Raw genomic sequence first — 13,060 nt, 5'->3', positions numbered from 1 at the left:
ATGATGGCAATTTAATCAGAAAATTTGAAGTGCACCATTGAATGAATTGTCTCCAAAAAATAAAAAAGCTGCATTTAAAACCATATAATAGAATTCAAAACTGTCATATCTTCATCGAATTAAAAAATAATAAATGAAATTTTTAGAAATATTAACACAATTTTATAATTACTAAAATTCAAATAATGAAAACGTTATTATTTGTAATTTTGGACAATAATTGCATTTGAGTTTTTTTCGACCCAGAACCAAAACTCCAGAACTGTGAAGTGAATCCATCACTAATGCATTGTTCCTGCATATGTACGGCAGGAAGATTTCAGAATTGATTGCAAAAATAGTCCCTTCCTACTCCCATTAGAAAGAAATGGAGACACTCTATTTAGATTGAAGCAATTTTCTTAAAAGATTTAAAACGTTTAATAGAAATTTGGGAGGGCAGGCTGATAAATTTATATATATGGCACATTATTATTTAAAAGTAATTATATTTATATACATAAAAAGGTTGCACATATTACTTTACATCAATCATTTATGATGGCTTAATGAAGATATTGTTACAAACCTGTAATGTTGCTTCGCAGCACGGTTAGTTTAATCACTGGAAAGACTCTTTGTTGAATGCCGAATGAGTCATCTCAGAGCTTGGCGATAAAATGGATACTACTGGAAACTTCGAGAATTTTAATGATCCAGCCAATAGGAATTGAGATACGCCTGATTGGTCCAGAATCTTCTCGGTACACCTCCGCGAAATATAAAAGGCCGGCAGTCTCAAGCTGTAGTCAATCGGAGTAACAGACAAATAGCGAGAGGATAATGAAGCAACAGTGAAAAAATCCGATGAAGAACCAGAGTTGTGTGGAGCTCAAGCGATTGCTGAACTAAGCTGTGTGGCGAGTCCTGGTGTTTATTGGGGAAAGAACATCGAGTCCTGTGAGGAGTAGCCAGTTGTATAGTAGTGTGTCAACAGTTGGATACAGCTAAAGCGAGGAGACAGTGGAGAAATGCAGCCGTTTAGAGAGACCGTCGAGTGAAGCTACGAAGATTCCTTCTGAGAATTCTGTCTGGCCGCTTTGTGTGTTGTGGCGATATTGCTAATGATTACTATTTGTAGGCTACTGTTTGTTGTAGTGTGTTGTCTGTGTTCGTTTCGGCAGTATATATTTGTCGCCTTATGTTAGTGTCTTCGTGCTTAATAAACGTCATTTTTTTTTTTTCTTCTACTGAGGCCTGCTGATTGTTTTTACACCATACACCCACTACAAACAAACCCAGTGACTTTACGGACTCAGTGGATTTGAAAGTTCCGTAACAATATTGAACAAAAACTGATAGTTGTTCCTTATCTAATAAATAAAGCAGAAGATTTTTCTTTTGTATATTTAGGAATTGCTATTTTTCAAATACTATGAAGTGTAAGGAAGGTCCTTAAAGTTTCGTAACAATTGAGATTTCTTTTTTTTTTTTATATAATTTCCAAGGTAAAAAAAAGCCACATATTGTGAATTTGCCTTTTTGTTTTATAATAAGAAACTTGTCTTGCACTTTAAATTTTTTATTTTCATTCGTTTTAGTATAAAATGTTTATTTTTTATGATTATTTTTTTGATAACAATTATAGTTTCTAGAAACTGTTACTTCTTAATTTTGCTAATAAGTTTTTTAAATTTTATGAATTCTTATAAACCATTGCTAAGAGAATCAGATAAAAGAGAATATTATTTTTAAAAAAAAGATGTATCGACATTTTATAAATTCTTTACTCATTAAAAAATTGACTGATGATGAGATTTTGCATATTACATTATTTTATAAAAAAGAAAACTTTAAAGATATCATGCCTAAAGTATTTTTGCCTAGAGGAGCCCAATATATTGGCTAGTTTCCCATAAAGCGCAGCAGCAGCTGATTTTTATTTTTCATGTTTTCAATACTACTTTAAATTAAAAATAGTTGGCTACAAAAATTAAATAACTAATTTAAATTATAACACACACATTTTTATTGATTTATTTATCAGACATATGAGCTTATACATGATTTTTCAAATAATCTTTATTCTTCAAATAAACACATCTTTAAAACACAAACAAGATTTACATGCATTAACTTAGTCAAACACAACAAATACATTAGTTTTACCAGAGGATTGTAAATGATTAAAAATTATCAGCATATTACAAATAGTGGATTGTATCCTTGACCAAGGAAAAGAATTGTGTAAAATCCAATACACAATTTATTTCAGAGTGATATTCAATATATGGAATTGAAAATTTTCATTTCAATGTATTATTGAAACATATCACAGTATGTTAACTTTTTTTTTATACAGTCAGAAAAAAAATGACAAATAAATGCCAGTATATAAAATAGTCTGTACAAGTATTTGAATTCCAAAGCACACAATTCAATCAGTCACTGTCACTATCTGATTCACTTAATTGCAAATCTTCACCTGAAAAATACAAAAACATATATTAATAAGTTGTTACAATTTTCCCCTACAAAATAAAAATCATATTTTCTAATGATGTTTCAGTGACCCTATTAATATAGTCACTATACCACTATTAATATAGTCACTGAAACATTTAAGTACAACAAAAGTAAGGTAAAACATAAAAATGGATATATAGTGCATATATATTAGCATGATTTTGGTAGATGCATGGTAGAGAAGATAACACCTTTGAACTAAACATCAATTTATTTCACTCTGGGAGTCCAGTAATTAGTACAAGGAGACAAAAAGGAGAACATGTCTGTTTACATCAGAATACAAGAGCAAAGTGACAAATTTTTACCCAGTTAGTAATTTTAATAAGAGGTTCTGATGGGGATTTCTTTGACGCATGTCAACTAACAGAACGTAATCTTAGTTATCAAGATAGGAATGTATAAGTGTCAGTTTTTTTTCCCTTGATCTAAGTATAAGATATATTGCAATAGTGAGCTCCTGCCAATATTCTGATAATAATGATTACAATAAAAGCTTAATCATCTATTAGTTGTGATCTCTGTTAACTGAGCTAATACAAAGGTTTTTTTTTTTTTTTTTTTTTTTTAATAAATAAAGCCACCAAGCTTTTTAGAAAAAACTATGAAAGTTGATATTGGAGGCAATGTGAAAGATTTTAAAACTCATTATGAGGAGGTGCTTTCTTATAATTCCAGATAATATTAAAAAATATATATATTAGAAGAAAAATTTTTCATAACAGCTTTGGTATCATACCACAGTACTTCAAAAGTTTATAACATTCATACATCATACAAAGAATTTTTAAAATTATCTTGAGAAAAAGAATACTTACTCAATAGACTGAATTTTGGCATGCTAGGTAAGGAACTAGCTGTTGGCATGCTAAGATTGTTATTCGAAGAGAAGGGATTTGGCATCTCCTTCTTTTTAGGAGACTGATGGAAGCCATTTGAAACAGCTATGAAAAGGGAGAAAAGCATTTGTAAATAAATCATTTTTATCTACAGAAAATAGAGAAATTATTTCATTCTTATTTTAAGAAATTCTAATAGACATTGTTGTCTTAATGCAGGAAATTTAAAGAATTCTTTAATTAGTCTAGGTTATTTCTCTTTATTTTAATAACTTCATGCAAATTTTATTTACTTATTTGTAATAACTGAAGATTGTGAAGTATCTGCCATATTTGAAAATATTATGTAATCAAAAATTTAACATTTATAAATATTGTAAGGACAAAGTGAATATAATGAAACATAAGAATCTGATCAGTTTTACTTGACAGTTTTAGTATTACCTTAATTTCTTATAATTCAGGGAATTTGCACTTATTTATAGTATTTTATTCTTAACCTATTTATTTTCTTATTAGTTAATTAAACTAATAACATTTTTTAAAATTTATATATCTATATGAGGAGCCTGTGGCACTCCTCTATCAGCAGAGTTTTCTTCCACTCTTAGAGAAAAAACTTAGATGAAGAACAAGAGTGTTAGGAGAGTGGGCTACTGGTATAAAGGGCCAGAATGAATGGCCATAGTGAATTCTAGGAGAACGATAAAGGCTGAACTAATACTTTTAGAATTCCTGTAACTGTAAATAATTAAGATGTATATATGAAATATTATTTTAATTTAGAGAATTAAAATAAAAGATTCTATAAAATTTTCTTAAATCATTGACAGGAATGTACCAAAATCTTAAAAAATGGTTGTAGGGATATAATTTATGGTTATACCAGAAAGACAGTGTTTGGCAGACAAGAAAGAACATTTTTGTTTGAAAAATACACTGGTAAATTGTAATTCCCTTGGATTATGCATCAATGTGCATAGCTAATATTTGTAGATTTTTGGTTGTACTTTGTTTTTATAATTGAATGTCTCTACATTATAATGGAAAGGTTTGATACAAACAAGGAAATTATGGTACATCATGGCACAGTTGTAGCTGCAACATTGCAGATATTAAAAACTGATTCTTATTTATAAGAGATTGAGTAGATTTTTTTGGTGCATGTATCAGTTTAACAAAATCATATTAAGATTTGTATCAAAGTTAAATAAATTGTTTTATATTTTAAAATAAGTAACATTTATGCAAAATATAATTTTTGACATATAATAAAGTTAATTACTAATAATAATAAATAAAAAATACATCATTTTTTTAGAAAATTGTTTTCATTAAATTAATTTTAATTGAAAAGGAATATCAAATATATTTTGAATACCTAGAGGTTGTGGTTTTGGAGGAGCAGGAGCTGCAGGCACTTCTTCATTATCACTAGAGCTAGAGTCACTGGACTCCTCACTACTGCTTGACCCACTAGAGCTACTCGAAGAGAGAACACCCACTGGTGGTGCATCTAGAAGTGAGAATAGGAGATACATTTTATTTTGTGAAAACAGCACAATCACTTTATATTACATATGCTAAATGAAATAATAAAGATAAAAAATAAATCAATGCAGGTACAGATGGGTAACAAAATATGAACACCCATGAAATAACAGAAAAGCTTTATTAATATCGGGTTGTACTACCCTTTGATTTCATTATAGATGCATAAAGATTATAAACAACATTTAATGGAATATAAAGAAATTCTTCCTTGAGAGTAGTCTCTAATTCTGAAAGGATAGAGTGGATTGACTAATGGTGGAGGAAATCAAGCATGGAGTTTTGAATCCATGTGTCTCCAACAAATGTTCAAGTCAGAAGACTTAGGAGGCCAGGCATTATGTCCTCATGCTCTTCAAACCATGTTTCAATAATTTTAGCAGTGTGGACAAAATGGACCTTCACTTGGAAATAAAATGTGCAAAAATAGATACTCCTGATCTTGAATATCAATATCAACTGTAACTTTCCCATGTAGAGTAACAAGTGGTAAAAAATCATGCCAAGATACTGTATAAAGGAACCACTTATACACTCTACAGTCGACAAGAGGTAGTGAGGAGAAAATATTTATCCTCCTTGAACACCCCAAATAATTGGCTATTTCAATCATCAAGCAATCAGTGAATTACATTCCAACAATCATGCCTTTTTTTAACTTTGATAGGTCAATCACTAATGAATTTTTCAGAAAGTATGGCAGATGCATGCAAAGCCTATGACTGATTTTGAGCAACTGATATTCTTCCTTTCATAACCATTAGGTGGCAGACTTGAGTACATGAAATGGGCCAGGCCTTTATCTTGGGTGTTCATATTATTTTGTAGCCACTTATATTTAATAAATTGCAAGTACAGTTATAGGGTTAGTTTTTGTATGAAGCTTTAATTTTGAGTCCTGATTGCATAATTCCTAAGATGTCATTCTTTCCTCAAATTTATATACAATGCAAATGGGAAATGTTTCTTTCTCCACATCCAATTTAATGAGTTCCAGGCCTAAATGTACCGTGAAGTTTTAACAGAATCAGATGTGCTTAGTTATGTTATATTTACATTCTGTTTTGAAGTTACACAAGGGCTATTTTGAGATGGATTTTGTAATTTTGATCTATAGTAAAATGACACCTGATCATCTATCTCTGCTACAGTGGGAGGAAATTTGGCCCCAGATAGATTTTAATGTTCATCAGATAGATAGTGTTTTGAATAGAATCAGGAGGACATCAGGAGGAGCAACCAAAATTTAACTTGGATGCAAGGACTCTTATGCATTGTAAGATGTGCATTATTATTAAAAATAAAAACAACTTTCATGTAAGTCAAAATACACAATTAAAAATACTCAATATTCATTCTTTTTTTCATTTAGATTTATTAAATTAAAAAAAACAACTTAGGACTAAACGGATTTACAGATAACAATAAGAGAAACATTAAATTATAAATTAGTATCTTACCAATTTCTTCACCTGGCAAGTGGAAAGTGGGAGTTTCTGTCACAACAGCAGGTTTTGATGTTAAGTTATTGAGGGAAGGCATCGAATGACTTGAGTGATTACTGGGGCTTGGCAGATTGTTGATAGGAGGAGACTTGGGCAGTGGAGAGCATTTCTGGACTGGTGAGGAACGTTCAAACGACGTGGAGTGTGGCTTCTGCTGAGGTGACAGCTTGTTGTTGAAAGACATAGGTGATTTCTTCCCACTGAAGCCATTCTCAACAGGAGTATTGGATCTTCTGCCTTCTGATTTAAAGGCCCCTCTGAAAGGACAGAATATAAAATATAAAAAAAAGTTCCAAAATTTTTCAGAATTTTTTTTAAATGTGAAACATAAGGAAGAAGATACAAAAATAAGGATGATCCCAAAAGAATACTCAGAAATATATGAGAAGGAAAAATAAAACCTAAAATAGAATTAAACTTTTCAAGTTTAACAAAAAAACAACTAAAAGTTAAAAGAAAGAATTTTATATTTGGTGTGAAAAAAAAAAAAAAAAAAAAAAACACCCTACAGTTATCAATATATTTCTTTCATTGCATATTTCCTTTAGATGATTTTCACAACAATATACAGAATACTCAATAACAGGGGTGAGCGTTAAGTCAATCGCAATGGACCAGAGGACCACAAAGACATTTCGAGGTGACCACCTTTACTAAAATCTAAGACGTGCACATTAAAAGAAACTAATTGTAACATTCATGTATTACTTATTTAGCAATGTTGATGTCGAAAGAATAACTAAAAAGTATAAATTACATATCACTTTATCTTATAAGAAAAGTGAAGTTTTTCTCCTTCAAAATGACAATTTTAAAAGCACATAGTTCCAAACCTAAGAATAACTTTTGAAATTTAATGAATGAAGTAAAATATCCCAATTTTTTAAAAAAGTTGTGCATTATTTAACATTGTTCTTTGGCTTTATCTAACTATGCGAATTTGCATTTTCAATGATGAATATAATGAAGACAAAATATTGTTCCCATCTCACAACCACTCAGAATCCAGTACAAGATTAACAGTTAATGTTTAAAAAAGATATTCACGATTAATAGATAATATTCAGACTAAGTCTTCTATTAACTATAACAACTAGAACTAATTTTAGATGAAATGATTTTTTTAATGTATTTTATATTGTTTAATATTAAATGAATAATTTGATATTATTATATTAATGGCTATTATAATTATTATTATGTTTGTAGTTATGTAGGTAAGTACATATTATGTATTTATTATTAAGTTATAACAAATATTGTAGACCATTTTTTTAGCTCACCACACTTATGCTACTCGGTGCACCATAACATCTTGAAAAAATTAGAAGTAACCCATATCCTGGAAAATCTGCCCACCCTTGGTAAATAACAAAGCAAGTTTAAAAATTCTTTTTCAGATGGAATTTGCTAAATGCTGTTTTTTAAACATGGAGCAGCAAAATAATTTCATATAGAGAGTATCACACAACTGAATACCTTGTTTAATGAAACTTTGTATTTGTAAATATATATACAGTAGTGATTTTTAGGGAAATAAATGCTTGCTTTACTTTTTTAAATAAATGCTAACACTCTATACAAAGAAATGAATACTACTAAAAAAAGTGTTAACTCAAAAAAGAAACTTTCTTAAACCCTAACAAAGTAACTCAAAATGGATAGATTAAAAATTACTTTAAAAGAATAAGATAATCCAATAATGGTTATTTGTCACAAATAAATAAAAATTCATAAAGTTGTGATCTTCGCCTATAAATTTAGCAACTGTTCTTCCAAACAATTTCATAAGAATTTATAAATACTTAGAATTTTCATATTATTACTACTATTTAGATTTGCCTGTAGCTATGTCCAATATTAATTTTTTTTTTTTAAGAAGTTAGACTTACCTGGTATCTTTCAACTGAACATTGTAAGCCAATTTTTCTAATGTAATTTCACCAGTAATATGATCGACGATAAGAACACATTCTTTTTGATATGGCTTTTTCGATCCTTTAAATACAGTATGAGCAGTTCCTGAACCCTATAAAGAAGAAATTAAAGAAAAATGATTTTCCAAAATTTATCAATTTAAAATAAATCAAGTAGTAACCAAAGTTCCTAAACTCTGATATATTATTGCAAATTATTTTGTACTTTTTCTTTTAGCAAAGCATGTAATAGATTCAAATATTAAAATAATGCTGCAACATAAAGCAGAATGAATCAACATTAGTATGATTACTACATAATCATTATGCCTTTTAATAGAATAAGATAAAGACTAGCCCTTTAATTGTATATTTTCTTTACTATCTAATATAATGACAGCTATTTTGAAAATGCATTATCATTTTGATTAAGATTCCATAGAACAATTGAGATATTTATAAATTCCAGATAATTTTACACCTTCATGACTTATATTTCAGAGAAAAGTTTTGAAGTTTTATAATTAGACACAGGCCCAGCATGCATGTAAATCAATTAAGTGTTTGGTATAAACCTGTAGACATTCAAAATACATGAAAGAGTAATGTCGCTAGAATAAAAGTGTATCATCACTGTAATTTTAAGAAGATTTGTCATTCATATATATAAAAATATAATTAGATAGTAATGAATAGAATATATGAGCAGAAGATAGTAAAATAACACTCCAAGTTTACTGTAATCTGAAGTTTAAAAAATATTTTGCTGAAAGGATTATGAATACAAATAAAACAGCTTAGGGAAAAAAGCACATCAGAAATGGCATGCAAAACAGATAAGAAAATTATAATGAAAGATTTATAAATAAATTTTTTAAGTACTATATAAAGAAATAAATCATTTCAATAACTTAACATACTTGGCAGAAATTAAAAAAAAAAAGTTATCATGATTTATAACAAAATTTATTCTTATTTTCAAATAATTAAATGAAAGTTAAAAATCTAAGGATAAGCTTATAAGTTTTAATAATTCTCACTGAAAAGAAGTTTTTTTTTTTTTTTCTCTTTTTCTTTTCTAATTCTGGTGGACTTCTAATTATGATGGTGATTATTATCACCATTATGTTATTGAAGGGGAAAAGAATGATTTTGTGCATGGCAATAAAACTGTGCATTAAAAGAAACAAGAAAGGAAGAAGGAAAATAACACACCTAAAAAATGTTATAATAATAATAAAATTGTAGACTTCAGAAAAGGGCATTGTTGACAAATTTGTATCTTTTCAATTGATAATTCATGAAGTTTAAAGTTCAATTCAGCATGAATATATTTAAAGGTCAGCTAAATAATCCCAAACTTGATGGAGATCCATTATATTTTATTCAAATCCTTAAATATCTTTACTAATAATAAAGATGAATATGTGTGCGTGCATGTGTGTCTACATGTTGGCATTCTACAGACCAGGTCATTTGCATGCAGCAACAAATTTGGCAAAGACACCTACATGCCCCCCCCCCCCCTTTGAAGGGTTAGGAAGTGCACTTCGAAGATACTTTTTTGAAATTTTAATTAGTGAAAAATTAAGCTGCATTTCAGCATTCTTTTACAATAATTTCTGGAAAAAAAAAAAAAAAAACCCTATTGCATTAAAATAAATTTTATGTTATTTTGAAATTTCAAAAATTGTCTTTTTAATTATATCAATTTAGTAGCTGCACAATTTTTCTTTCATGTTAATAATGCTTTAAAAATATCTTTTCGCTTAATTTCCAACAGATTATATTGTTATTCTAAAATTCAAATTATTTTCATTGTTTTATCAAATATTTAAACACAGATTTTTTCCCCTCCACATGGTTAGAAGTAAATGATTAAGGATTCTGTACAATACTTTGAAATTCAAAGGATAGATGAATTCCATATTAATAGCACTATGATATCATGGGATTGTCTCCATTAGAAAAGTTTATGTACATAATGAACAAAGCATATATAAGACAATTAAATTAACATGACCTTAATGCCTGGCAATTTGGAAGAATCATGTACTTGGAGTTATATCTAAATAAATTTAACAACAATTAAATATAACTAGCATCTCCAACAAAACAGCTGGTTGCTGGTTTTAAATACAGCAAAATATCAAAATACGTAATAACCAATATGAATACTAAAATAATTTTTACACATACAGAGAGAGAGAGAGAGAGAGAAGAATTCTTACTTCAATATGAGGCACAGTTACAGTTACTTGATGGCCTTCTCCTATATCTACAGTGGCCCTTTTTGTTGTATCCGTCGAAGCTGGCATAAAATCATCTACAGAAATTTTTAAAAATTCATTTTAGAAAGTGAATTTTAACAGTTTAGTATAAAAGATGTATCAAAACGAATAAATGCAAAAGCTCAGATTTTAAAGAATACATTACTAAATAAAGTAGCACTAGAAGAAAATAACAGATTTATAGTTTTCTCTCAGACTATGTGAAACAGCACTACAATGTTATAATTAAATAATGTTTTATGAAATTCCCATTTCTTAAAACTTATTATTAATAAAGTAACAAAATTACTATATCAATAATCTAAACTAACCAAATTTAAATTTTTGACCAACTTTAACAGATTAGAAAAATATTACACAGATACCAGGACATTCTGAATGCATGAATTCTACATTAACTACTACCTCTTTATTAATTACATGAGTTAAGTTTTGTTTAGTAAAAATAGTAATTACATGTGTTTTTTTAAAAGACATCTTTATATTCATTTGCATATCTGATGTTAATTTCTCAAATGTAAACATTTATTAAAATGGACAAAAGACCCTAACTGGGATTTAATTGAATTTTTAGTTTACCCAAAGTGGAATTGCATTATTTATCAGAGTTCTTTTAATGAAACGCCTTATCACCTTTGTTCTCAAATTTAATTTGTAAAAGGTAATATTAAATTTTAAAACCCTTTATTTACAAAAGAATCTCATTTACATTTATATTATTGGAATCCCATTGACTTTAGTTAAAATTGAGCTAAATAATAAATAGAAAAGCAAAATTGGAAATACAAATTACAAAAATTATATTTTTTAAGTAAATAAAAAAAATTAATCCATACTTTTTAAAAAATATCTTGCTAAGCTAAATTTTTTAGGCAACTAGTTGGTGAACACACCTTATCAACACGGGATCAAGTTGGATTTAAAGTCTGCTAAAAATTTCCATACTATTTAGAAGTTTCACACTGTTTGTTCATTTTCTATGTATTTTCTTACATTTTTTGCCTACATCTGTAAACAGCAGTTATAATACAGGAATAAGCAGCAATGCTTAAAAATGGGAGCATTTCAAAAAAAATTCCATCAAGCTCGATTCTGAAATCAAGTAAAGAAAGACTTTCGCAATTTTACTAAAGAACATGCCGAATATACTGAAAACCTACTAAACACGAAAACTAAGGAATAATAGAAATATATTGAACACGAACAATGGAAGAAATATTAGTAGCAACAAGAAAACGATCCAAATTTCCATTTAGCAATGAAATAATTGCTGTAAAATACACTTTAAATATTTGTATAAATTAATTAAAAACAGAATAATCATGCGTCAAAACAATACTGATTAATATCATTAAAAAGATAATTTTTTATTGATATCATTAAAAAAATAATTTTTTGAATTTTAAGATTGCGAAAAAATAATTTTTGAGCTGCAATATTCTTACCAAGTTATCATGGAAAAACATCAAAATTTGCAAAATTCTTAACTAAAATTAAAAAAAAAAAAAAAAAAAAAAAAAAATTAAAGTGCGTTTTTTTTTTTTTTCTTTTTTTACTTTTCAACATATATATATGTGCCAAGCATGGTAGCTCTAGGTCAAATGGTCTGACCCATACAACATAATCACATACATTCATCTTTATTATTAGTGCAGGGGTTATGTGAGAATAAGTTGACGGTAAGAACAAATAATACGGATTCAATTGAAACGGAAAGTCTTAAAAATGAAACATGCGGGAAAAAAAGATACAGAAGAAATCAAGAACGATTTAAGATTCCAAGCCGCTCTGAACTTTACTGGTTTGGAGAATTAACAAAACAAGAAAAACATAACGAAATTTTCCTCTTCTCTTTTTGCTTTTTATTTAACCTTTACAATGTATCATAATTCGAGATCGCGTTTTTGGTTGAAGTGAAGAACCGCGTAATACCGCGGGAAGGGGGGGGAGGGGAGATGAGTTGAATAGGGAAACAAAATACAGACTGCCTCAGGACCCTTAGTGCAATGTTAGGTCAGTAGGACTGTTAAAGTCATGCATCCTGTACAGTAGGAATATTAACTTCCTTTTGGTAATGTTCAAGGCTTTTAATATGTGGGCCAATGATTCACATAAATCTGTCACAAAGAAATTAAAAATAGAAAATAAAGGAGATCTATTACTGCAAATTTTAAATTATCTTCTTTCTACAAACGCTCCGGGTATTAGTAGTTGATTCCTAAAATAGAATAGAGAGAATTTCTGTATTATCGATCCCATTTTCATTTTTGTTTTTTACAGGTACCAACATATAAAGATTCAGGGCCAAAGAGAGGAAGGGAAAAAAAAAAAAAAAAAACCGGAGCATAGTACAAAATTGATTTGTGGAGCCTTGAAGCAAGTTAATTCAAGATAAAAAAAAAAATTACAACAAAATAATATGTATTCCATTTCGTTATTTAATACATTGTACA

General features: G+C 28.6%; 1 protein-coding gene across 1 annotated transcript in view; it reads right to left on the bottom strand.

Annotated features, from left to right (window-relative positions):
- Positions 1 to 2,068: 2,068 nt before the first annotated feature.
- The window catches only part of LOC129981336 (ELL-associated factor 1-like), a 29,026-nt gene continuing 18,034 nt past the window's right edge, over positions 2,069 to 13,060 (bottom strand). The window contains exons 2-7 of the mRNA XM_056092130.1: positions 10,548 to 10,642; positions 8,293 to 8,429; positions 6,356 to 6,657; positions 4,726 to 4,860; positions 3,324 to 3,449; positions 2,069 to 2,464 (exon numbers count right to left, since the gene is read on the bottom strand). Of these exons, the coding sequence (XP_055948105.1) occupies positions 2,421 to 2,464; positions 3,324 to 3,449; positions 4,726 to 4,860; positions 6,356 to 6,657; positions 8,293 to 8,429; positions 10,548 to 10,642 (839 nt within the window). The 3' untranslated portion in view covers positions 2,069 to 2,420. The remainder of the gene's footprint in view (positions 2,465 to 3,323; positions 3,450 to 4,725; positions 4,861 to 6,355; positions 6,658 to 8,292; positions 8,430 to 10,547; positions 10,643 to 13,060) is intronic.

This window comes from Argiope bruennichi, chromosome 8 (assembly GCF_947563725.1).
Source record: "Argiope bruennichi chromosome 8, qqArgBrue1.1, whole genome shotgun sequence".
Lineage (NCBI taxonomy): Eukaryota > Metazoa > Arthropoda > Arachnida > Araneae > Araneidae > Argiope > Argiope bruennichi.
This window is presented reverse-complemented; position numbering and strand designations above follow the sequence as displayed.